General features: G+C 51.8%; 2 protein-coding genes across 2 annotated transcripts; one reads left to right on the top strand and one right to left on the bottom strand.

The window, feature by feature from the left end:
• Positions 1–3647: 3647 nt before the first annotated feature.
• CFAP184 (cilia and flagella associated protein 184) lies at positions 3648–6664 on the bottom strand. Its single transcript, XM_004432250.3, has one exon. The coding sequence runs from the start codon at positions 6549–6551 to the stop codon at positions 4923–4925; it is 1629 nt and encodes a 542-aa protein (XP_004432307.1). The 5' UTR covers positions 6552–6664; the 3' UTR covers positions 3648–4922.
• A 506-nt stretch (positions 6665–7170) lies between these two features.
• Positions 7171–24167, top strand: TADA2B (transcriptional adaptor 2B). The gene is made up of 2 exons (XM_004432343.3): positions 7171–7457; positions 20616–24167. Exons 1-2 carry the CDS (start codon positions 7188–7190, stop codon positions 21606–21608), a joined length of 1263 nt encoding a protein of 420 aa, XP_004432400.3. The 5' UTR covers positions 7171–7187; the 3' UTR covers positions 21609–24167.
• Positions 24168–24800: the final 633 nt, after the last annotated feature.

Here is a 24800-nt window from a genome sequence, read left to right as displayed (position 1 = left end):
AGTGATCTCCTTGGGCTCCTACAGCCGGTTAGTGGCAGAGCTGGGGTTCAGGCTCGGGCCTTGTGGCTCCTGAGCCCTCGCTCAGAAACACCCCTCCTCAGAGAACACGTTGGCTTTGGGGCCTTTGGCAGCCTTCCTTCTCTAGCTCTGACCTCAACTCCAAGTGCAGGGTCTGGGGTGAGCCCTGGATTTTACTTACTGGCCTGAGTGCCTCCTGTGTGCAAGGCACCATGCCCACTGGGAAGGAGGCAGAGCCACACCCTACTGCTGGCTCTTGGGGGAGGACCTCGGGGAAATACAGGAGCAGTGGGGGTAGAAGTTGTGGAATGTTTTCCCAAGAGAAACTCGGGGGCTGACAGTTCAAAAATCACCACCCAAAGTGTGGAGCCTGCCACAAAGACAAGAGAGGGAATGAGATGCTGCACTAGTGTGGGGAGACAAGGTGACACCAAGTTGGACCTTGAGATGAGCCGTTGGCCTCCAGGTGGACCAGCAGAGGGAAGCCCTTAGAGCCAAGGCAAGTCCTCAGATGGGGCCGCCTGAAGCTCTAGAGCACTTACCCACCCACTCACCCAGTAACTTGGCCATGACTTAACGTCTCCAGATATTTCTGAGAGGCCTGGAGCGCCACTCTGTAGTTCACATTTTGCCATGGGATCCTCCAAGAGCAACACCGCCTTTGCAGCCAGCTTGCTCTAGCAGGGGCTGCTCCACTGGCCATAGCCATGCCAAGGCTCTCCCTGTCTTCAGGACTAACTGCCAAAGCCCCTTTTCCCAGGATGCCTGAGCCCTGTAGGGTTCCCTGTGGAGGGAGGGGCAGTGGCCTCCTCCTCGAACAACACAACAAAACAAGATACCCCTTGGCTTGATGCCAGAGCCTCACAGTATTTCTTAACATTGGTCTTTCAGCTTCTTGACCCTGCTCCCAAGCTCCTGGTAGAAACTACTCCAACCAAAAATAAACCCAAGTTTACAGTGCAGTTTGCCTAGAAGTTAAGAGCAGGAAAATTTAAATGCCCTCATTTTCCTTTTCTGTGACCAAAGGTTAAAAAGGGTCCCTAGCACCTATCCACTGGCTCATGAGGATTAAAATAATCTAAGATGCTGAACTAATTGTATCATTAAAAGAAACATTGCCATAGGTAGCTAGAACCATGCTCTAGACTTGTAAACTTTTAGTATCTTGCACTCTTGGTGAACTTATGAATTTAAAAAATTGGGAATTTTTTCTCTAAATACATATTCATTGTATAAAATTTAGAAATACAGAAAAGCACAAAGAAAATAAAAATCATAATTTCACCACCCGGAGAAGAGAAAAGTTTTTTCATATTTGGACCTTTTTTCCTATAAATAAAGGTATCCCCATTTTATAAGTGAGTACACTGAGACTTAGAAAGTTGAAGTGTTTATCCCAGGTCACAATCAGAAGAGAACTGAATCCAGGTCGGCCTGATTCCAAAGTCTTTGTTCTCAAGCACTACACTGTGTCTTCTTCTAGATACCTCTTTGTATTCATCCTTGGCATTCTTGGGGTGAAATATTAGAAAACTTCATCAATTAAAAAGTTAAGGAGAGGGCCGGCCCCGTGGCTTGGGGGTTGGGTGCGCGCGCTCCGCTGCTGGCAGCCCAGGTTCGAATCCCGGGCGCGCACCGATGCACCGCTTCTCCAGCCATGCTGAGGCCGAGTCCCACATGCAGTGGCTGGAAGGATGTGCAACTACAACATGCAGCTATCTACTGGGGCTTTGAGGGGAAAAAAAAAAAGAAAGTTGAGGAAGGTGTTAACTTATTCACTAAAATATGCATATATTTAATCATTGGTTATTTAAATAAAAACTAGACCCTTTGAAAGGAATATTACATGGGAAGTAGGAGACGGGAACTTGTTGTTCCTGCCAGTCCTGGCTCCTGCTAGCTTCTGTGACGCTTCACCCCTACATGACAGAAGAAGTCTCCTGTAGTCCTGTCCATTCATAGCATTTGCATGATTTATCACTGACATTAAGACTATTGGAAAGTTGAAAACGTAAAAAGCACCAAATTGGGGTGCATTAATTCTGATGTTATTTTATGGACAGGCACCCCCCACCAGTGGCAAAAATCTAAATTATGGATGCAGGTGAAATTATAAAAAAAGAAAGCATATATATATTTCCACTTATATAATTTAAAAATCTCAAAAGTGGTAAGTCACCAAGTGATTTTTGTTTACCAATGAGAAAGTGTTTCTTTTTCAGATGCCTCGGGCTCTATCCAGGTAGTGCCCGATTCACTTCTGCCAGTGGTCCCAAAAACAAGCAGAAAACCTTCTGCAACCTCCAAGGGGACACCAACTCAGACTAATTTTTAAAAAGTCTAGTTTCATATAATATCTCACTCAGATTTTATTGTGCCTGCATTTTCAGGCCCTGTACTCTTTGACAAGGAGATGAAAAAATGTTTAAGCTTTGATTTTAGCATTCATAAAATAATCTGTTTTAGAGGTTTCTAGTCCAGCCTCCAGCATCACTGGAGAAATCCCCCTCAATGGAGTCCACGCTGGGATGGAGAGCTCTGATCTGTAGTACTGTCCTTCCATGACTACAAGCCTGCCTCCCCGTCATTTCCCTCAGTGGTCCTACTTGAGAGAGCTTCTTTCTACCCGAAATTATTTTTTAATCTGACATAGGGCTTATCAATGCCTGATATATAATAGGCATTCAAGTAATACTTATGTTCAGAAAATGAGACTGGGATTATGTTAATCCAACAAATTGAGCACTGATTATGTGCTAGGTAGGCACTGTGCTGGCTGAGAGGGAGGATGATAAGCCAACAGTCCTTGCCTTCCAGGGCCTCTGTCTCACTGGGGCACAGAGAACTAGACAATCACAAAGCAGTGGGTCAGAGGCGGGCATGGGGCGAAATGCAGGCTGCTGTGGGGCACAAAGGGCACATCAGCAAGACTGTGGGTGAGGGTGCTTTCGGGTTTGTGGCGTTCTTCCTCAGAAGCAATCTATCTTAGAAACAATTTGTCAATGTGTTGCTATTTCATGATTAAGAGCTCTCCTGTAATCTAATTAGAAGAACCCTGTTATGAAGTAATCAACAGAAGATTATTTATCTTCTAATTAATTGTAACATCTGCAGCACGAGGTAATATAATTTGAGAGAACATCGGTGACTTTGCAGCTTAAAGCAATGCCAACCTCATCAGTCTCTGTGTCTTTATGCTTTCAGAGATCTGCTTGTCACCCAGTTCAAGGCCGACGAGGGGTGTTTGGTTCTATGTGGGTAACTGCCTGCCAATGGGTCAAAATCAGCTGAAAATACCTATTCTCCCTCTAGTGAACCAAAGGGATGGACACGCTAGAATGAAGGCTGCTTGCTTGGTGAGGGCACCGAGCATATTGCCAGTTTCACTTGGAAGCCTTGCCACCACAGAAGAACCCAGGGGGCCTGTGCTGCTTTTAATTTGAAGCACAAAGAAAACAACGTTGTATTTGCCAGTGATTTACTACTTCACTTTGGTCTGATAAACGGGGTAGAGGGAAGGAGAATCATAGAGGATAAGGAGAATAGAAGCAGGAAGTCAATTTTTCACTCCCCTCTTTGTGTTTGTGTGGTGTGATAAGTACAATATAAGTGTATTCACGCTGTGGAAGTTAGAAAAGGAATTTTAATCAGCGTTTATTGGCTTCAAAGGGAACACACTTTAGAAAAGAAAATCTTGTCATCAAAAGATAGTTGTTTTGACATTCTTATGACCGAGTCATCTGCCTAGATGGGGTTTCCACCATTCTTTAAATGTACTTAGCACCCAAAAATAGATCACTCTTCTTATGATCCACTTAAATTTAGAGGTGGGAGAATACTTTTAATCCTAAATCTGCACTTCTCAAAATTCAACCTAAGATTAATAAATCCAAGCTCCTAGCTCCAAAAGCATCAAAGAAAACTGAAAAAGTTAATCACTGGTTAAGGGGATAGACCTATCAGGTATGTCTTACATTAACACAAGGAATAACAGACATTTTGATAGAGTAAAATGATGTGCATAGCCAGGGTCCTGTTGCCAAGATCCAAAAATATCTTCCTAAAAACAAAAGGCTTATGGACAGTCAGCAGTCACCACTCCATATATTTTGCACCTGGCAAAACACACAATACAATCATCATTTTGTCTTCACTGGAAAACAAAATTTCATTTTTTTTGTACCAATGAATGCATTTCTTTAGCAGATCCAGGAAAACGTCTGATTAGAATTGAAGACTGTCATTGAGCCAGAAACAAACATGTAATGGTTACACAGACCAAGCCTCCTTTCACTGAAAAAGGAAAGATGAAGGAACATCAGCTCCTTTTCCTACTTATCATTTCTCCTATTTCCTGGATATTTTTTATTATCCCAGAAGCTAGTGCTACTTCCATACAAAACAATTTCAGATTAATCTAAAAGGGAATTAGTGAGCTTTGAATTGAGATAGTGACTCAGGACTACACAGTTTAATACATTCAAAGGGGATTTAATAATTAGCTTAATGCACAGGAATTTTTTTGGTACCCCGCCCATTTGTTGAACCCTCCTCCATATGGAAAAGGAACAGTTCTCAGTATCAGTTCACTGACATTATGGAACTGCTCAGATATAAAAAGGCTTTTGACAGCTTTTTATGAGAAGTCAGGTACATTAAATCATCTCTGTTGTTTGCTTCTCTAGACCTATTTTACTTCAACCTACGTAAAACTGACTGCTAACCCAATTTTGTGCTTAGCGCTAATTTGGAAACTGAAAAATTATGAGAGAAATACAAAATATAGTTCCATCCCAAATATCATAGGCCTTTTGAAGAATGGCAACAAATGGAGAATGAGAGTTAATGAAGGATGAAGTTTGCTGAGATGGAAGATGTTCTGCCAACTCTTCTCCTGAATCGTGTCAGGAGGGGAGAAAGGCTCTGGCTTCCCTGATCTTCTGCTTCACGCCTCTGCAGGACAGAGTAAGCCCGGCGTGATGGTGCTTCAGGGATTCTAAGCGCTGCTGGAGCAGTGCAGTCCTGTCCACCTTCTCTTCCAGGTCCCGGAGGAGTGATTCCTTGCCCAGAAGCCCACACTTCTGATTCAGCTTGATGTTGTCAAGCCGCAGGCTGTCTCGGGCTTGCTTAGTCTTAGTCAGGATGTCCCTCCTTAGGGCCACCTGAGCTTCAATTTCCAACAGTTGTGACTTTTTGCATGCATTTTCTATCTCCACAAAGTGTAACTTTTCCTTCACATGCGTTATTATTTGCACATTGTTGGTCACCTTGTTGCGCAGTTTCAGAAGCTCCTCATTTCGCTCCTCAACTTTCTCATTGAAAGTCTGGTTCTCAATCTTAAGCTGTTCAAAATCGATGAGGAGAAGGCCCTCAGTCAAGTCCTCCTGGGCCCTCATCCTGGTTTCAAAATGCACCAAGTTCTGCTTCAGCTGCACGTTTTCCAGCCTCACAGCGCTCATCTCCTTCTCCTTCCTGTCCTCCAATGCCTGGATCTGCTCCACTTCTCGCAGAGCGGCCTGGCGACCGCCCCTCATGCGACAGCTGCCCATGGCCTGCATCACCACCTGCTTCTTGAGTGCCTGGAAGCCTCGCCACTCCTTCTCCACCCTGGAGAGCTTCTCCTCGCACTGCTGCTTCAGCCGGTCCAGCTCCTGGTGATACCAGTCCAGGTCGTCGGCCTGCTGCTTCCTCAGCTCCTCCAGCACGGCCAGATGGCGTAGGTATGCCTGCTCCTTCTCGGGGGCCTCAGGCTCCATGCCCTTGTCCGGCACGTCGGCCGCATCCAGGCCCTTCTTCTTGCGCAGCGCCTCGGAGATCTTGTGCTGCAGGTAGATGTTGTAGCGCTGGCAGCGGCTCCGCTCCACCATCAGGGAGCGGTACTGTTCCAGGAGCTCAGAGCGCAGCTGCTGCTCCTGCAGCTTCTTGACCTCCTCGCTCCACTCGTAATCCTCATCCTCGAGGGCGTCGTCCAGACCTCTCGGCTCTTCCTCGGTTTTCGCCCGGCTTCCTTCCACACCCTTCTCGCTCTCCTCGCTCTCGTCCTCCTCCGGTTCCTCCCGCTCAGCCTCCCGGGCTGGCGCAGCCTCCTCCTGGCCGGCGGTGGACAGCGGCAGAGAGACCTGCGACGGGGCTTCCTTCCTCTTCCCACCCTCCGCCGCCCTCTCTTCTTCCTCCTCCTCCTCCTCCTCCCCCTCCTCCTCCTGGGGTTCCTCGGGCCCGCCTTTGGACGTCGGCTTGGCTGGCCTGTCAGGCCCGGCCTCGGCCGGCCACTCCGGCTCTCCGGGCACCTCCTCGCCCGCAGCCTCGGCGGCCGCCAGCCCCTCCCGAGGCTCGGCCGGGTCGGCGGGCTCGGCCGTGGCGGCTCCTCCCTCCGAAGCCCCTACAGTCTCTGGCTCCGGCTCCGCAGCGTCCGCGGGTTCGGCCGGCGACTGCGGGCCAGAGCTGGCCTTGATCCCGGACAGCCGCGAAGCCAGGCTCTCCACATCTCCGTCGTCGCCCTCGGAGTCCCCATTGTGCTCGGAGTGGCCGTCCATCTCCCTCCGGCTGGGCCAGCGCCGCGGACCCGAGCGGCCGGCTGTTAGGTTTCCCGGGGCAACCAGGGGCGCGCGCGGTGGGCCCGGCGATTGGCCAGGCGTCAGCCCGATGCCCTGCCCCTTCTCCCCGCCTCCCGGCAGGAGCAGGCCAATGGGGTGGCGCGAGTGGACGACGGGCGGCGTTGACTGGAAGAGGGCGAAGGCTCGCGCCGCGAGGGGCGTGGCGCGCCCGCCTCGCTCGCGCCTCGCCCGTTTTCCAGCGCCGAGTCCGGGGCGGGGCCTCCAGGCGGCGCTGGCCGCGCGGGCGGCCGGCGCGAGAGGCGCGCAGGCGCAGAGCGGCGGGCCGGGTCCCCGCGCGGTGGCGCGCGCGGGGCGCCTGCGCGATGCGGCGGGGCGACGGCGGCGGCGGTGGCCGGGCCGGGCCCGAGGGCGCCTGCGTGCTGAGGCGGGACGCGGCCGGGCTGGCCGGCTCCCGCGGCGCCTGGGCGGGGCGGCGCGGTGGCGGCGGCCGCGGCGGCGGCGGGCGGCGGTCGCTCGAGCGCGGCGGCGGGCCCGGGCGGCGGCGCGCTGACGGCGGCGGGCGCGGCGGCGGCGGCGGCGGCGGCGGCGGCGGGCCCGGGCGGCGGGCGGGGGAAGATGGCGGAGCTCGGTAAGAAGTACTGCGTGTACTGCCTGGCCGAGGTGAGCCCGCTGCGCTTCCGCTGCACCGAGTGCCAGGACATCGAGCTGTGCCCCGAGTGCTTCTCGGCCGGCGCCGAGATCGGCCACCACCGCCGCTACCACGGCTACCAGCTGGTGGACGGCGGGCGCTTCACGCTGTGGGGGCCCGAGGCCGAGGGCGGCTGGACCAGCCGCGAGGAGCAGCTGCTGCTGGACGCCATCGAGCAGTTCGGCTTCGGAAACTGGGTGAGCGGCCGCGGCGGACCGGGCGGCGCTCTGCGCGGGACGCGCGGGGGCTTCGTCTCCCCCGGGTTAATGCAAACGCGACCTGCACCTGCGCGCTCGGGCACAGCGCGGAGGGCAGGTGGCGCAGGGACGGGTAGCACGCCCGGTGTGTGCACGGGAAACCCCAGCGCAGAGAGGGTGAGCAGCATGCCCAAGGTCACACAGCCAGGAAGTGGCAAAGCGGGGCTTTGGACTGTGGCCTTCTGACAGCAGAACTATTTTCCTAACCCTAAGGAGTATCTTAAATAGGTGGTTGCTGAGCGCAGGCTTCGGGCAAGACCCACGGCCTTACCTGAGTAGGAGTTGGTGGACATAGGCAGGTCAGCAGGCTTGACCCAGAGCGCTGAGCGAGGAGTTGGTTTTGCCTGGACAACAGCGGTGGTGAAGGCCAGACCAGCCTCACACACGCCCTGTGGCTTCTCCCACCGTCTCTATGCGCTTACTTTGTACTCAGGCCCGCTAGCTCTGTGGAGTTGTGTGTGCATGTGCCCTGTGTCCCCTCGTTTATCCCTGGGTCCCCACAACACTCAGGACATTGACTGTATGAGGCCTGCTCAGTCAGTACCCAGCAGAGGAGCGTGGAGGAGGAGCCATCTGTCCTGGGTTTCCTCTGTCCATCTGTCAGGTTTCTGTAGACGTTTATCTGAGAAGAAAGGTGAGCACTGGATGGAATTCCTTTACCAAAGCAGGTAGTGTGCTGGGCATCTGGAGAGAGAAATGGGGTGCTCTTGTCTAGGTGGTCTCTGAGAGCGCTCTCTCCACTCTGTGTTAGAAAGGGAAAATCGGGCTGTATCCTGGTCCATGACTGCCAGAGATACGTGGCACCTCCAGGCGTTACGAAAAGTGGGGAGAAGAGACAAGACCCCAGCTCCTTAATCTTTCCAGACCCTTCCACCTGATGGTCCCCTACTTCCCTGGACCAGTATGTCATCTTGCTGCCACTTCTCCAGCAGTACTCCCTCCCTGCTGGGCTTGCTGGTGGAAGACATTCCTCACTTCTCCCCTCGTTCCCGTTCCCAAACCCGTCCTGCCTTTATTTCCTTTTGCTCTCCTTTCCATAAAGTGAGCCAGTCTTCAGGGACCAGTACCCGTTCTGCAGCCCTGGAATCTTTATTCTCCCAGCTCCTTAGAGACACAGCTCTACCAGTGCTCACCTAGCACCAGCATTGTGATCACCACCCTCCAGAACCCTCCATCTCACTTTGTCCTGAAATGCCGTTTGTGGATGTGTATTGAGCATCTGCTCTGTGCACATTATACGATGCTGAAGGACTCTGAAGGAAAGCGAGGCTTCATCCTTGTCTGTAAGGGGCTTAAAGTGTTGTGATCGCTTGGTCCTGAGCCCACAGCTCTTCTCTAAGCTGCAGCCGTCAGTGTCAGAACGCTACCTGCCTCCTCACTGCGTGTCTCACGGATACCTCGACCCGGACCTCGCATCACCTCACTCAGCTACTCCGGCTGCAGCAAGAGCCATCCTCAGGTCCTTCCAGGCCCAGGTCAGCAGCAGCCCTATCTTCCAGATATTTCCAGAGTCTTACCACTTCTCACAACCTTAGTCCAGGCTGATGTTTATCTCTTGTTTTGACCATTTTTGGAGCCTCCCAGCTGGTCTTGCTGCCTCGTTCTTATGTCCCATTGCCCATTCCAGACACCGTAATCGGAGTGATCTTGGAAGACGTGTCCCATCAGAGCCGCCTTCAGGGGCTTCCAGGTCTCCTTAGATTAAACTTCACGGCCTGCAGGGCCTTACGGTGTCTCCAGACCGAGGGGGTCGCAGCTGCTGCCCCCTTGAGCATCTTTCATCTCTTCCCCCAAATCATGGCTCGTGACTGGGCTCTCTACTTACATATCAGTGCCCCAGAGAGACTTCCCTCCCCCACTCCATTCTGACAGCGCTTATGTCTACCGTAGCAGCTACAAATAGCCGACGTGGACCGAGAGCCTTGCTGTGTGCCAGGCACTGTGCTGAGCTCCTGGTGCCTTTCTCGTGAAGTCTTCCCAGCAGCCCCTGGCAGCAGGTTTTGAACTAAATAGTTTGACTTCCGAGTCTGTACTCCTAGCTGCACTGTCTACACTGCCTTCCCTGCAGTACCATGGAAAATACACGAAAAGCAAGCCTGGGGACTAAAACATTTATAGTGTATTGGAGGAAGCATGGGGCTGGAAGGGGACGTTCTCTAAAGCAGTATTTTTCCGACTTTCCTGTGCACACAAATCACCTGGGGAGCTTGTTAAAATGCAGATTCCTACTCAAAGCAGGCAGCACGTCTCAGCTGTTGTGAGAGACAAAGCCGGAGGAGGAGGGGCTTGGGCCTGGGTGCCGTGGGGCCATCTCCTTGCTGAGCCAGTGGTGGGTTCAGGGAGAGGCCTAGATTCTGCATGCTGACCGCGCCTGGGGAGCTGCCAGGCTGCCACCCACGGGCCACACTCTGAGGAGGGGCTTCCAGTATCTCTCTAGCTGTGCTCTCTTGGGCCAGCTGCTCTACCCGCTGAACTTCACTGTGCTTCGTCGGAGGCTCTTCTGCAGCTCTGAGATGTGTGGTTCCCTTCTGAGCAGATTTCCAGATACGTGCACATGAGCGGCATGTCCTGCGTATGCCGTATTTAGCATGCGCCTGTTTTGGACAAGACTCTTTCCGTACATGTCTCGTGCTCTTCGCAGCAGCCTGTGGGGTGGGTTCTTAGTTTACAGTTGAAGAACAGCGACTCTGAGAATTTAAAATACTTGTCCAGGATGCCCCGGCTTTTCACGTCCTAAAACCAGGGTTTAGATGCAGGCCTGTCTGATTCCAAAGTCAGTGCTTTAACTTCTCCGTGTAAGAGCATTAACTACTATGGGTCGGAGCCTGGGAGCTTACTGGTGCATCTGAAGGTGTGGCTGGACTGGAAGGGCTTTTCAGAGGAGTGGAGTCCTGACTGGTTCAGCGGGAGGTTAGTGTGTGGGCTTGGGAAGCAGGAAAGTGAGCGGGTACACGCAGGAACCAGATTTCACGGGCTGGATGTGGAGTTTAGAGAAGGGCAGTGTGTGCATCGGGACAGTGCTGTAGTGGAAGGTGAGACTGTTCATTCTAATTTCTCAGATGGCACATGTGACCTGTGAGTTGGGGTTGTACTGCTTTGTGTGGAGTTCATGGGGATGGGCCGATTTCAGGAGCTCTGGGGGTTGTTGCTGAAGTGTGGGGCCATTTGCTCACATTTTATCCTGGGGCTCAGGCACAGGGACCGACGGGAATGGACATGGCTGAGGGATGCTAACAGTAAGGCCTGGAGGGTTTGGGGACAAGCACTGTGGCCAGGCTCTAACACTGCATGCCCACGTGTTTGATGAGTGGCAGAGAGGATGGGTGGGGAGACGCCTGTGAAAACGAGGCCAGGGTAGTGTTGGCAGGCTGACAGTGACCCACAGAGTCACATCACCACGGCTGTTGAGAGCCTCGAGGCAGCTGGTTTTGTGGTGGGTGCTGCACAGGTTCAGAGAGGATACAGATCCTGCTGGAGCACAGACACAGTCGTAAACACAAAGGTGAAATATTTTATGATGATTAGAGACTGTGGTAGATGGGCCTTAGGTTCGTTGATTGGTTGCCAGAGGACTTGAACAGTTTGAGGATGGCCAAAGCTCCTTTGCAGATGGTGGTCAGGACGATGCAGGGGGAAGGAAGGTTCAAGTTAGCTTTGAAGGTAGATGTCAAATTAGGAATATACGTGCGTTCTCTGTGGGCTGCTCAGGGCCTTGTGCATGTGTATGTATGTTCAGGCCAATTATTGCAGGCAGGTGGATGCCATGAATAGAGTTTTACTTTTGTAGATGATGGACATCCAAAAGGCTGGCTAGGGGCCGGCCCGGTGGCGCAAGCGGTTAAGTGCGTGTGCTCTGCTGCGGCGGCCAGGGGTTCGCCGGTTTGGATCCCAGGCGCGCACCGACGCACCGCTTGTTAAGCCATGCTGTGATGGTGTCCCATATAAAGTGGAGGAAGATGGGCACGGATGTTAGCCCAGGACCAGTCTTCCTCAGCAAAAAAGAGGAGGATTGGTATCGGATGTTAGCTCAGGGCTAGTCTTCCTCACAAAAAAAATAATAATAATAAGAAACAAAAGGCTGGCTAATACCGGCTGGGTAGATAATCATTGCATTGTGCGTTCGTTCATTGATCCATCCATTCGTCCAAGCCTATTATATGTCAGCCCGTGTTAGAGGCACAGAATATCCCCCAGCATGTGGTTTGTGGTGAAGACATGGATGGAGGTGAGACAGCTGTGTAACCTTGTGCAGTGTTGTATGATTACGGGGACGCAGGATCTCCTTTGGTGGAAGGGAGAAGAGAAGGCTTTCCAGGTGGGAGGATAGTGTGGATAGGGAGGTTTTTCGCCTTCTAGGAGTCTGTTGTGTTCAGGAGCCAGGCAAAAGCCAGCTTGCCTAAAGTGGAAGATTTGGGTTGGGGACAGGTAGGTAAGGTTGTGTGGAGTGACCATTGAAAAGCCTCGAGCACCAGGCCGTGAGGGGAGAACTGGGATTCTGAAGCTGATTCTGACTGAGCGGTCGCTGAGCGCCGGGCCCCAAGCTGGGTGGGCACTGTGACATCCACTCTCAGGCCTCCGCTTGCCCCCTATCCCTCCTCATTTACAAACGAGGAGACAGCTGTGGGTGATGAAGGACCGCGGCAGAGCTGGGATTGGAGCCAGGTCTTCTGACTCCATGCCGAGAACCATCTATTTCATTGGCTCACTGACTGCATGGCAGGATCACCCGAGGATTCCCAGGGACCGCCCTAGACCCCCTGAAGTGGCATCTCTATGGGTGAGGTCTGGAAATAGTATTTACAGAAGATTCTCAGGGAGTTCTGATGCAGCGGGTCCATGGAGCTGCTTTTGGGAACCGTGAGAACCATTACCTTCTCACCAAGGCAGAGAAGTGTCTTCTGTGTGTTGGTTGGAAAGGGTAAGTCCATCCTGTGAGCATCCTGACAGTGGGGTTTTTCGGAATTGCCATTAAGGATGGGGAGGAGGAGGGAAAAGCCTAGTTGGAGAAACCAGCTAGCATTAATGGGGTTATGCAGAGCGGTGGTTCTCAAACTTTAGATCAGACCACCCTGGAGGGCTTGTTCAAACAGATCATGCCCCCCTCCACCCCGGTTTCTGAGTCAGTAGGTCTGGAGTGAGGCATGAGAATTTGCATTTCTAACAACTTCCCAGGTGATGCTGATGCTTCTGGCCCAGGGACCCCACTTTAAGAACTGCTCATGTAGAGTAGGGCCTGCCACTCTAAAAAGTTTTTTTATTTTTAGTGTGGTAAAATATATGTAACATCAAATTTACCATTTTAACTATTTTTAAGTGTACAGTTCAGTAGCATTAAGCACATTCACATTGTACTGCAACCATCACCACCATACATTTCCAGAACTTTTTCGTCTTCCCAAACAGAAACTCTGTCCTCATTAAACAAGTCCCCATTCCCTCTGCCCCAGCCTCTGGAAACTGCTATTCTACTCTCTGTCTCTATGAATTTGATTACTCTAGGGCCCTCCTATAAGTGGAATTACACAATGTTTGTCTTTTCGTGACTGGCTTATTTCAGTTAGCATAACGTCCTCAAGGTTCGTCCGTGTTGTGGCGTTGTGGCGTGTGACAGGATTTCCTTCCTTGTTAAGGCTGAATGATACTCCATTGTTTATCAGATAGACCACGTTTTGTTTATCCATCCACCCGCTGATGGACACTTGTGTTGCTTCCACCTCTGGCTATTGTGAATAAGGCCGCAGTGAACACAGGTGTACAAGTGTCTCTTGGAGTCCCTGCTCTCAGTTCTTTTGGGTAAATACCTAGAGGTGGAATTGCTGGATCATATGGTAATTCTGTTTCATTTTTTGAGGACCCACTGTGCTGTTTTCCACAGCCAGGTGTGCCGCTTTTTAAAGCTCTTTTACTGGTTGTCTTATTTGACCTGAAAGGCGTTCGTCGCCTTGAGGGCCAGTCAGCATGTGTGAAGTGGTGAATTCTCTGAGTAAGTTTACAGAGGAGGATGGGGAACTGAGACCTGAGGCTCACAGAACTCCATCTAAACAAACCCAACGAACAGGAGCAGTGGCCAAGGGAAAGAGGGTCCCTGGAATGGCTGATGACCTGGAAGGACAGGTGAAAAACCAGTGTTAGTCACTGCCTTCTGGTGACAGAGGTGGCACTGATGGACAACCAGTGTGTCTGCAGAAAAGGGTTTGGCTATTGAATGGGCTGTGAACAGGGAAGGCAGAAGGCAGGGTCCGGAGGGTGTGGGTGGGGGGGGTGGCCCAGGGCCAGCAGGTGTTCAGAGTCCTCCCAGCCCCTGCAAGGCAGGCAGGCTGTTCTCTTTACTTTAAAGGTGACAGAAGGAGGCTGGAAGAGGGAATGAATGTGTCCAGGGTCCCTGTGACCGTGTGAATGTGTCCATGTGACCGAGCTGGGGTTCCGGCCCAGGTGGGCTGTCTGAAGCCTGCACTGGCCTCTGCACTGGCCTGCCTCCAGCTGCTGGGAGGGCCCCTCTGGGAGACAGATAGCTGGGAAGCCTGGGCCCCGTGGGTCTTGTAGGCCAGTGTCTGAGGAGGCACTCGAGGTGGTAGTGTTGGCGTGAGGGCTGTGGGACATGACAGCAAGCAGGACAAGAGGCCGAGGGCAGGGGAAGCAGAGGGTAGATCTGTTAGGCCGGGGGAACCCGTATCCAAAGCCCATGTTTAGTGTATTGGAGACAGTGTAAGGAGCGACCGAGAGAGATGTCGGGTCTGTCACAGCACCATCACCTGGGAGGCTGTGTACGCTGGGGGGCAGGTGAGGACCCCTCCCGGGTCTCCTGCTCACACGTCTCTCACTTACTCCTCACAGTGAGCTCGCGAGGTGGCCAGTGACAGGTTAGATGAGATTGAGCCCAGCTGGCATGTGTCGTGGAACTCATGAGACAAGCCAGTACCCTGGCGTGTTCTCTCGACAGACATCACCTGAGCCCTCTGAAACAAATGCTGTGAAGCCAGCCACAGAGCGCACCTTTTAGGGGCTCTGAGGCTGATGGCCTTTCAGTTGCCCTGCCACCTGTTTCCTCTTCTGCTGAGGTGCAGGCTGCCCAGGACCCGAGACGCCCCTGACCCCTGTGGCTCTTACCTCGTTCCTTCCTTCAGGCCAGAACTGTCCGTTCTTGTCTTTTAGGACACAGCACGTCCCTTGGATTCTTTGTTCTCTCCTCACCCTGTGCAGGCCTCTGCTCCCCTTCTGCTGCCTCAGGTGCTGCTGCTGTGTCCCCAGCTGCTCCTGTGGTCTCTCCTCAGGAGAGGCCTTTCTGTGTGCACTGCATCATTGCACCTCGAGAGGCGGCCCTGCCCTTAGACCCAGCTCCCCTGGGAGCTGCAGGTTCAGATGGTGGGCTTTTTGGTTGTTTCTGCCCCTTTGAAGTTTCTTCCCTTGAACCAAAAGGAAGCTGGAGCCGAGGCTCCCTTGGGAGACGCCGCACCTGCTCCCACCCCCAAGCCTGGCTCCAGAGCACTTGGGGATAAAACCTGGCCTCCAGACCTCAGCCAGCCTTGTGCTTCACAATCCAGATGCAGCTGGTTGAGAAAGGATGTGACAGGATGATTGCAGTGGCATTCAGAATGCTCCAAAGCAAAACCACCAACCTGCACAGGAAGGATGCTCTGTGAAGCTAGAGATAGTAGTAATTCTGGTAAAGGTACTGGTTTGTACACAAAGACTGTAGTTAATTCTCTGCACAGGGAAGAAGTAGGCATCACAGTGCCCCTCACATGTATCTGGAGGTTAGAGTTTAAGCCAACTGAGGGAGAGACGTGGCCACACTTCTGTAATGTGGTCGGTCTTAGAAAGAAGAGTGGAAGCCCCGTGTTCTGGCTTTGCCTTGCTGTTTAAAGGATCAGGAAGCTTTGATGGCAGAGAACTCCTTTCTGTGTGCGCTGTATCATTGCACCTCGAGAGGCAGTGTGGTGACAGGCCGTGCGCACTGGAGTGAGATGGCTCTGTGTTTCCTGGCCTTGTGCCCTCAGGGGCAGCTTAGCCTAAAGTTTATTCTCCTCATCTGTCAAGTGTGGGTAGTAATAACCGTACTACCTTGTGGGGGTTGCTAGGAGGATTAAATGAGATGATACGTGTGAAAGCACTTATGTGTTAACTGTTATTATGGTGATGATTTAAATTTTTATTTTATCCTGACAAAGAGGAGGGGTTTTACCTTTTTAAGAGGAGCGATTACAGATCAGGAAGCAGAAGTTGAAAGTAAGTCAGTAATTGAGCCAGAATCTGAACACAGGTCTGGGGATCATCTCAGGCTTCCTGGAGGACATGTCCTGGGTCTTGAGGGATAAATACAAGTTGTGGAAGTGAGGCTCCCAGCTTCGTAGTGGTCATAATGGCCAACGTCGATGGGGTGCAAACCGTGCCTGGCACCAGGCCGAGCACTCCACCTGCGTCGCCTTGTTTCCTCCTCCTCACCGTCCTGTGAGCTAGGCAGTGTCACTACTCCATAATCCCGATGAGGAGACTGAGCACAGAGAGCTGAAGGAGTTTGTCCAAGTTACACAGCTCATAAGGGGTGGAGCCAGGATTGCAGCTCCGAGGCCTGGCCCCAGAGCCCGAGCACATAGAGAAAGGGGCATTTCCAGCAGGCGTATGGTGTCTGGCTGGGCCGAGGACAGATCTGAAGAGGCCTTGAAAAGCACACTGAGTTTGGCTGACCCTGAGTTAGATTCCGTAGACGAGTCATATTGAAAGAAAATATTTTGAAAGCTAACACAGAGTTGCTAACTCCAAGTTTGCCATGTAAGGATGTTAAAATGTTGAAAGATCCAATTAATAATCTATCACCATTTCACAAAAAGAAAGGTTATCTTAGTACTCCCCGGATAGGAAGGACATAATCTTGGAATGAAGGACGAGCCTTTAAATGGAAAAGTTTAGCTTAAAGGAGAACCCCTACATTGTCCTTATGTTTTTAAATTTCACCCTTGATCACGGGCCAGCCCTGTCTGAGAGGCAGTGGATTTGCTGATGGGATCCTCTAAAAGTTTGTCATACTCAGGAGTGACCCCGTCGGGTTTGTGTTTGTCTGGAGAGTGAGTCGACAGAGCAGCCCAGCGGGAGTGTGCAAGCTAGTGAGTGGAGGAGAGAAACCTGAGCGAGTCCCACTGGCAGGAGCTGGCTGACCCACACTGCCGACAGTTTCTCTGGACTGTTCTCTTCCTTTCCCTGCTCAGGTGCTGGAGGCCGGCAAGAGTGAGCCATGGAAAGGCCAGAAGGAGACTAGAGCAGCCAGAGAAGCCAGCGGAGGCATTACTCACTGGCATGCTCACTTCCTTTCCTGGAGAGACAGCAGCCTGGCCTGAGTCTGTGATCTGGGAAAGTAGACCTCACAGGCCCAGTTCAGTGTCTTAAAGGCACGTTTTCCTTTACTTTTCGAAAGACTTTAAGAAAGCAGCATACCTATCTCTCCTTCTGTTTTTCCAAAGACGGCAGTTTTGTTGTTTTGTTTTGTTTTTATGTAAGCATAAAGGAAGAAAAAACCTGAAATTCTGTTTCTGTAGACTTTGGGCTGTTGATCCATATGTTACTGTGTGCTGTGGTGGGGGGAAAACCAACTTCAGTTTACACTTGTGTTCCTTGTTTAATTTTAGTTGTACTTGAGTTGAACTTTCTCTCCAAATTTCATTCCCCCAAATCTCCTTCTGTTGCTTCTGCCTGCTGGCCCATCCATCCATCCATCCATCTGCCCACCCACCCACCCATCCTTCCTTCTGTCCATCCATCCGTCTGTCTATCCATCCATCCGTCTGTCTATCCATCCATCCATCTGTTCATCCATCCATCCTTCTGTCCATCCATCTGTCCACCTGTCTGTCTATCCTCTGTCCATCCGTCTGTTGATCCATCCATCCAAACTTCTGTTCATTCATCCATCCATTTGTCCATCCACCCATCCATCTGGATTAAGCAAAAACTTTGACCTTGAACATACGAGGGAAAGAACTGCCCTCCCAGTCACTCTGCTGCTATCATATGTGATGCTGTAATGAGATGACAGGACACTTCTCTCACTGGCAGGAGGTAGGCAAGTCTTGTGTGACCACTGACATGAAGATTGGAGAAAACATTTAGAATGCGATGGGCAGAATGCCGGCATGTGGGAGGAGTACAGTAGCTGTGGCTGTTTTTAATCATCTTTTTGAATGTGTTCCTTACTATAATTTAGCTTCACTGAACCTGTCTGCCCTCTGGATTCTTGTTAGAGTCAGAGCTGTGTCATTGCTGTCATTTAGACCGCTGCATTGTGACCCTCACTCTCCGTTTCAAAGTCCTTGGAAGTTAGGGTCTTGTGTCTTTTACTGGGCTTTCTCACTGGTCATTAAACTAATGTGGTGGCCCCTGAGGGACGATTCTCTTTCAGCAGGAGCTGATGGCCAGTGGCTCTTCTAGTGATGGCCTTTCAGCTGTGCTCAGGCAGTGGCTAGGGTTGATTGATGATGGGGGTTCTTGGGCTCCTGGTGGCAAGGCTCCTCTGATTTGTGGCTTCATAAATACCTGTAACCCGGGTCCTTCTGAGAGCCAGAATGCCCCTTTGTTACCTGAAGAGGACCTGGACAAGTGAGGTGTCAGTGCAGTGCCCACAGCTGGCAGACCTGCCTGCCTGGCCCTGAGAGTGGGCCAGCGTGTGGCCTGTGGAGCACTTGGCAGGGGAGGACGGCGGTGTCCGCGCTGAGCCGGGCCTCCCCTGCGCTGGCCCACTGCTCCGAGGCTTCCCTACTGCCTCCATCCTCTGCTCCCAGAGTGTTGAAACTGATGGAAATAAATAAAAAATGCAAACAAGCAAATAAATCTCAGTTTGATCAGATACAACTTTATTACAATCCTTTCAGGATTTAAATTTTCTCTAAAACGTGGTGCACTGAGTGGCTGATGACTTGCAGAAGGCAGATTGCTGAGGTTCCTGGTGAACAGCAGACCTTTGTTGGGAGGGCAGCTGGCGCTCCCTGCACGCTCGCCAGGCGGGCCTCTCACTGAAGGTCTTCTCACTGGACCAGGGATGGGGCCAAGGCCTGGGGGCCGAATTCCTAACCATGCAGCCGTGGATTTGCTACCTAGCCCCTCCCAGCCTCTGGGAAAGGGGCAGCCCAGCTCCCGCGCCTGGGAGGCGCCCCAGAAACTTGACTCTGACTCTGTAGTGGCCGCAGCTTTGAACAGAAGCAGTGGTGAGGGGTGCAGAAGCCGTTGGGCAGGGCTCGCTGTGCCTCTGGCTGCCCGCCCGGTGCTGGAAGCTCAGACGAGGCACGGGCGGGGCATTTCCACTCTAGACACCTGTGAGCATGTCCTTTCCTCCTGAAAGGGCCATGTCAGAGACGGTGTATTTGCAGCATAGCTCACTGGGGGCTTCCTGGTCCCAAGGTGGGGTGGGTGGAGGAGCGTCACTGCTCCCCAGCCCTCCCCGGCCGCTCCGTGGGGACTTCTGTTGGGTCTCTGACTTAGACAGAGCCCACCCCAGTGTGAAAAGCCTTTGCACGTCCATTCTCCTGATGGTGCTCAGAGCAGATGTGAGGCGGGTGGGGCTGACTCCTGTCTCCTTTCCTGGTAGGGACCCGACTTCTCAGAGGTGCGAAGTGGCCAGCCTGGGTCACCCAGAGTGACAGTTGATGCTGGGGATGGTCGTGACTTGGTTTTGTTTTGGGTTTTTTGGACAGATGCTTCCTGGGAAAATATAATGAACAGATTTGATGCTCCTAGCAGTTTTTTAAAGAAGAAATCATATGAACATCTCATCCTTATAAGACCAGAATCTAGTTTTAGGTCTAATCTTCCCTTTTCTCTCTATGATTCTCAGAAAGAGGCCTTGCATTTAGGTCCCAGTATTGCCTTCTTTGGTCTTGGGCCTTTAAGCCCCGCCCTCAGCACTCCAGCAGCTCATGGGAAGCGTGCCCGCCGGCTCGGTGTGCCCCAAGATGAGGCCCAGCATGTAGGGTCTGGTCACTGCTCCATGAATACTTTCTTCCCCTCGGTGCCCAGTTTGTTATTAGTCCGAATGGCTTGGCTGGTTTCTTGGGTTCCAGTTTGGCCTTTGGGGGTGCAGAGAGCATTCCGATCTGGCAGGAGGTGAGCGTTGCTGGGGCGGAAGGCAGCTTGTGTTGTGCCCTGGCAGCTGCCCGAGACGTGGGAGCAGAATGAAGGGGCGAGTGGAGGCTGGGGGTGGGGGTGCTGAGTGGCTGCTGGGTGAATGAGTGCGCATTTCGGGCATTACTTTCTGAAGTGGCTTTAGCGGTTGACTTGAAGGAAGAGGCCTCTTGGCCGAAGGAAAGGATTGAGGGAGTTGTACAATTTCCTCCCATTAATAATCCTTGTGTTCATGTTACCTTGTAGGAGTGAGCGCTTGCAGCCCGTGGCCGATTTTCAGCTAGCTACCTAACTGTGGAGGCTGTTGTAAATGAAGGCCCCCAACCCTTTAAAAGGCGCTTAGCTAGTCGTCTGCACTGCCACCTAGGAGAGGGACAAGCTGACCCTCCCGGGGTGGGGGAAGCATCAAAGACAGAGCCTCAGCCCTTTCTGTTCCAGGAGGCAGGCAGCATGGTAGAAAGGGGTCCCTCCTGTAGACGGGAGACCTGGGCCATGAACTTGGGATGAGTCTGCTGTCTAGTCTGTGAGTGAAGAGGGTGGACTGTGCTCTGTGGCCCTGTGCACCTGTGTCCTGTTACATGCAGACAGACAGCTGCCCCCGAGAGTGCCAGGTTTGCGGTGGTGCAAAATGGCCAATACCAGATGGGCTCTGCTCGTCCTATTTAAGGGACGAGGAGAACAAAGTCCAGATCTCAGACATTGCTTCTGGCCTCAGCTGTGCCACCAACTCATGCCATGACCCCGGGCAAGTCTGCACCTCTCTGGATCTTCACTTTCTCATGTACAGAATCACTCAAGGTTCCTTCTAGCATTGACATCCAGGTGATAAGCCCAGCCCAAGAGAACATACCATTGAGTGTCTTGAGAGGGGGGGTAATAATGTCTATAGGAAGTAGTCCATGTAAACCTTCGTGAAAATATCAAGGAAACTTGCCTGAACCCTGAGTCTGACACTCTGACTTTGGAAATAACTTCTGCCCGTTGTCGTTGTAGGAAGATATGGCTGCTCATGTTGGAGCTTCCCGGACTCCCCAGGAAGTGATGGAGCATTATGTAAGCATGTACATCCACGGAAACCTGGGGAAAGCCTGCATCCCTGACACCATCCCCAATCGGGTGACAGACCACACATGCCCCAGTGGAGGCCCCCTCTCTCCCAGCCTCACTACCCCCTTGCCTCCCCTAGACATCTCGGTGGCTGAGCAGCAGCAGCTGGGCTACATGCCGCTGCGGGACGACTATGAGATCGAGTATGACCAGGATGCCGAGACGCTCATCAGCGGGCTCTCGGTGAACTACGACGACGACGACGTGGAGATCGAGCTGAAGCGGGCCCACGTGGACATGTACGTGCGGAAGCTCAAGGAGAGGCAGCGGCGGAAGAACATCGCCCGCGACTACAACCTGGTGCCCGCCTTTCTGGGCAGGGACAAGAAGGAGAAGGAGAAGACGGCCAAGCGCAAGATCACCAAGGAGGAGAAGGAGCTGCGGCTGAAGCTGAGGCCGCTCTACCAGTTCATGTCCTGCAAGGAGTTCGATGACTTGTTTGAAAACATGCACAAAGAGAAGATGCTGCGGGCAAAAATTAGAGAATTGCAGAGGTACCGGCGGAACGGAATCACCAAGATGGAGGAGTCGGCAGAGTACGAGGCGGCCAGGCACAAGCGAGAGAAGAGGAAGGAGAATAAAAACACAGGCGGCTCCAAGAGGGGGAAGGAGGACGGCAAGGACAGTGAGTTTGCTGCCATCGAGAACCTTCCTGGGTTTGAGCTCTTGTCGGACCGTGAGAAGGTGCTCTGCAGCTCCTTAAATTTGAGTCCCGCTCGCTACGTGACTGTGAAGACCATCATCATCAAAGACCACCTCCAGAAACGACAAGGGATTCCCTCCAAAAGTCGCCTTCCGAGTTATCTGGACAAAGTCCTAAAGAAAAGGATTTTAAATTTCCTCACAGAAAGTGGCTGGATATCCAGGGATGCTTCCTGAAGCTGAGTGGCTTTGAAAGCTGGAATGATGCTAACATAGCTTGTGAGCCAAAATGACTGGGGGTGAGGGAGGGGGGAGAGGAAACGCTTTTTTTCCCCATTATTGCTCTTTTTAAAACAAATTTTTGTTCCCTGTTTTAGGATATACATTCTCTTCATGGTCCTCTGAAAGAAGCAATAGTAACAATCTTATATTGGATCATGGGGGAAACAAATATATGTGTATTTTAACTGAGGTCTAAAAGGTAATTCTTTAAGATGACAGTTTGCCTTTACGTGTTCAGTTTGGAAATATTATGAGATTGGATAGTTTCCTTTTATGAGTTTCTTCCCTTTGGTACACAACTGTTGTGCTGTGGGTAAAAGGAACAACTTTCCCTGCTGGGCCTGCCAGCTGCCAGCTTTACCCCGTGACACAAGCTCTGGCTAGCTGCCGAGGGTCCCCGGGGACAAAGCCCCAGCACGTGGCACTTTAGATGGGGCCAGGCGTGGCAGGTGGGAAGCGAGGGCAGTGAGGCCAGAGGACAGGATGAGGTTTCCTTAGGAACTTGAGAGGAAGAATCCAGTGCTGAACACAGTGACCAGACCCACTTCCCCTTCACCGTTGGCAGCAGCAGAGTCTGAACTGGTAGCTCCGCGATCCCGAGGCCGCCCCTTGCCACGTTCACTCTGAGCAGGGCCCGCCGGCTCACTTGGGGAAAGAGCAGTGCCCCTGGCAGGCTCCCTGGCGTGTCGTGTTGAGGGGGGCCCTGGGGAAGCACGTTAGCGGGACACGGGAGGACTAGCATGGACTGCCAGAACTCGGAGCTAGCTTTCCCGGGGCCTGCTCCTCACTGCTCTTATTACTTGCAGTGCATTTTACTTGGAAGAACGTTTTCGAAAGTTCAAGGCTAAGAGTTCTGAGGAAGCATTAGCTTCCTCCAGGATTTTCATCACAGTTGCGAGTACCTTTTTCACTGAAACTCTGACTGTGCCAGCCTGGCTAAGCGTTTGTCTTCTGGTGGTATGAGGCACCCTGCAGACCAGCCGGGGAGAGAGCAGGTGGCTCCCATGGCAGGCTCTGGCAGAGCGGGAGGGAGGGGCCTCGAGGCCGTGCTGGGTTACTAGGTCACTGTCTAGAACCAGACTCAGATGTGGCTTCTGCCCAGCCCAATTTAGAAGTTTTTCCAGGGGCCCTGTTTCATGGATGTACACGGTACCTTCCTTCTGGAACCTGAGGAAGTCATTTGTCTTCCGGCTGCTCAGGGTCCTCATGTCCAAGACCCTGCTCTAGAGTCGGTGGAGTGACCGCAGAGCCAGCACCCCATTCCTCCAGGAGCTAGTCCTGCCGCTCCTGCCCCCACAGCTGTCAAGACTGTTCACCTCCCAGAATGTTTGGGCTTCAAGTTACATTAAAGTGAAATTATTTGAAAGAGAAAAAAAACCTCATTGTTTCCAAGGAAGACTTAATTACGGTGCCTTTTCTTTTTACATCCTTCTGTCCCCTAGGGTAAATTTTTCAGCATTAAATAAACCATTTCAAATACATTGTACATGGCTTTAGTTGTAAAATACATTGCATGCTGGCAGAGAAGTGCTCCCTGTTAACTCAGCCCAGGACTTCTCTCTGACAATAGAAAATAGTGAGCAGTGGTACTAGTCATGAGACCACCTCCACATCGGCCCTGCAGGACTACGGCTGACAGAGCCGCTCCTGTCCACCACTGAGCAGTGATGGAGATGGTGCTAAGCTTCCACAGGTAGCTCAGCCAGTTGTTCTCACTGGGGGTTCCTGGACCAGCAGCATCAGCATGCCCTGGGAGCCCGCTGGAATTGCACTCAGGCCTCACCCGCTCCTCCTGAATCAGAAGCTCAAGGGGTGGGGCCCATTGGGCTGCTTTCACACGCCTTCCCGGAGACTAGGGCGCAAGCTGCAGTTTGAGAGCCGCTGGCTTCAGCCGCTCTGAATGAAGTCATCATCCATCAGTTTTCTACATCAGATTCCTAGTTTGGTGAGGTTTTAAATTTAGTCTTATTTTTATATAAAACGATTGCCAGACTTTCATTAAGCTTGAGAAGCAAAAGATCCCTGTAAATGTGTGTGGCTCAGGCCAAGAGCTGTCAAATGAAAACCTTTGTGCTTATGCAGGGTTTTAGTATGTATATCTTTTTGATGGTATGAAGAATTTATTTAGGCTTGACTGTTTAAAACACCATAATGAATGTATAATTAATTTATGTTAAAGTATTAACACTCTGTTACAAGGGAAAAGTAATTTTATGATCGGTTGCCTCTTACCCCATCAACTCCAGCTATTACGGTCACATTAGTTCTTACCTCTGCTGTGAGCTCAGAGCCTTTGTATTTCTGCATTTAATTTTCATGATAAATTAGTCACCATAATCCCATGGAATTAGGTCCTTTCAAAATTAAAACTCTAACTTTGTGTCAAAAGTTAGGTAATTCAGCCATTCAAAATAATGCTCTCTGGATGGCCCACATTCAAGGAACGTATTAAACTGAGAACCCTGACCACCACTGTTATTCTCCTTTCACACATTAAACACGTTGAGAGCAAAACAGTGTCACTGCTTGCTTCTTATCACCTGCTCCGGGAGCCTTAGACAACTTCTCTGAGCCGTATAGGTGGTGTGAGCCGGCTTTCAAAAACAGGATGGGGTGGGGGCCAGCCTGGTGGTGTAGTGGTTAGGTTTGCGCCTTCTGCTTTGGTGGCCCAGGGTTCCCGGGTTTGGATCCTGGGCACAGGCCTATACACTGTTCAAGCCATGCTGTGGTGGCATCCCACATACAAAAGAGGAAGGTTGGCACAGATGTTAGCTCGGGCCCAATCATCCTCACCAAAAAAAAAAAAAAAAAAGATGGGGAACAGTGTGTGACTTTAGCTCAGCACTTCTGTGTCAAACCAGTTCTTCCTCCGTTAGTTAAAATTGCCTTCTGTTCAGCAGAAAACCTTTCACACCAGTCCTCCTTCCCGGAAGGTAGTGGTACACCCAGAAAAGTGTCTTTCTGGAGAAGGGCTGCGAAGGTCGATCGACTGTCTACAGTGTACAACATACCCAGGCTGCAGTTATGCAAAACCCACAACCTGACGAGAAGGCAGTTCACAGGTCTTTCACTTCCAGTGTTAAGTGTGTGTAATGTTTTCCTCTTGGTGGTGACACCAGTGTAAAGCAACAGCCACATTTAAGCTCC

Source organism: Ceratotherium simum, chromosome 8 (assembly GCF_057802395.1).
Source record: "Ceratotherium simum simum isolate JZ-2026a chromosome 8, ASM5780239v1, whole genome shotgun sequence".
Taxonomy (NCBI): Eukaryota; Metazoa; Chordata; class Mammalia; order Perissodactyla; family Rhinocerotidae; genus Ceratotherium; species Ceratotherium simum.
The sequence above is the reverse complement of the archived record's forward strand: the minus strand, read 5'-3'. Positions and strand labels throughout refer to the sequence as shown.

Excerpts from the sequence above, each read along its gene's own strand:
- CFAP184 (XM_004432250.3), bottom strand. The coding sequence starts at position 6,551 with ATGGACGGCCACTCCGAGCACAATGGGGACTCCGAGGGCGACGACGGA.
- TADA2B (XM_004432343.3), top strand. The coding sequence starts at position 7,188 with ATGGCGGAGCTCGGTAAGAAGTACTGCGTGTACTGCCTGGCCGAGGTG. Across the intron at positions 7,458-20,615 it reads AGTTCGGCTTCGGAAACTGG|GAAGATATGGCTGCTCATGT; the intron begins GTGAGCGGCCGC and ends TTGTCGTTGTAG.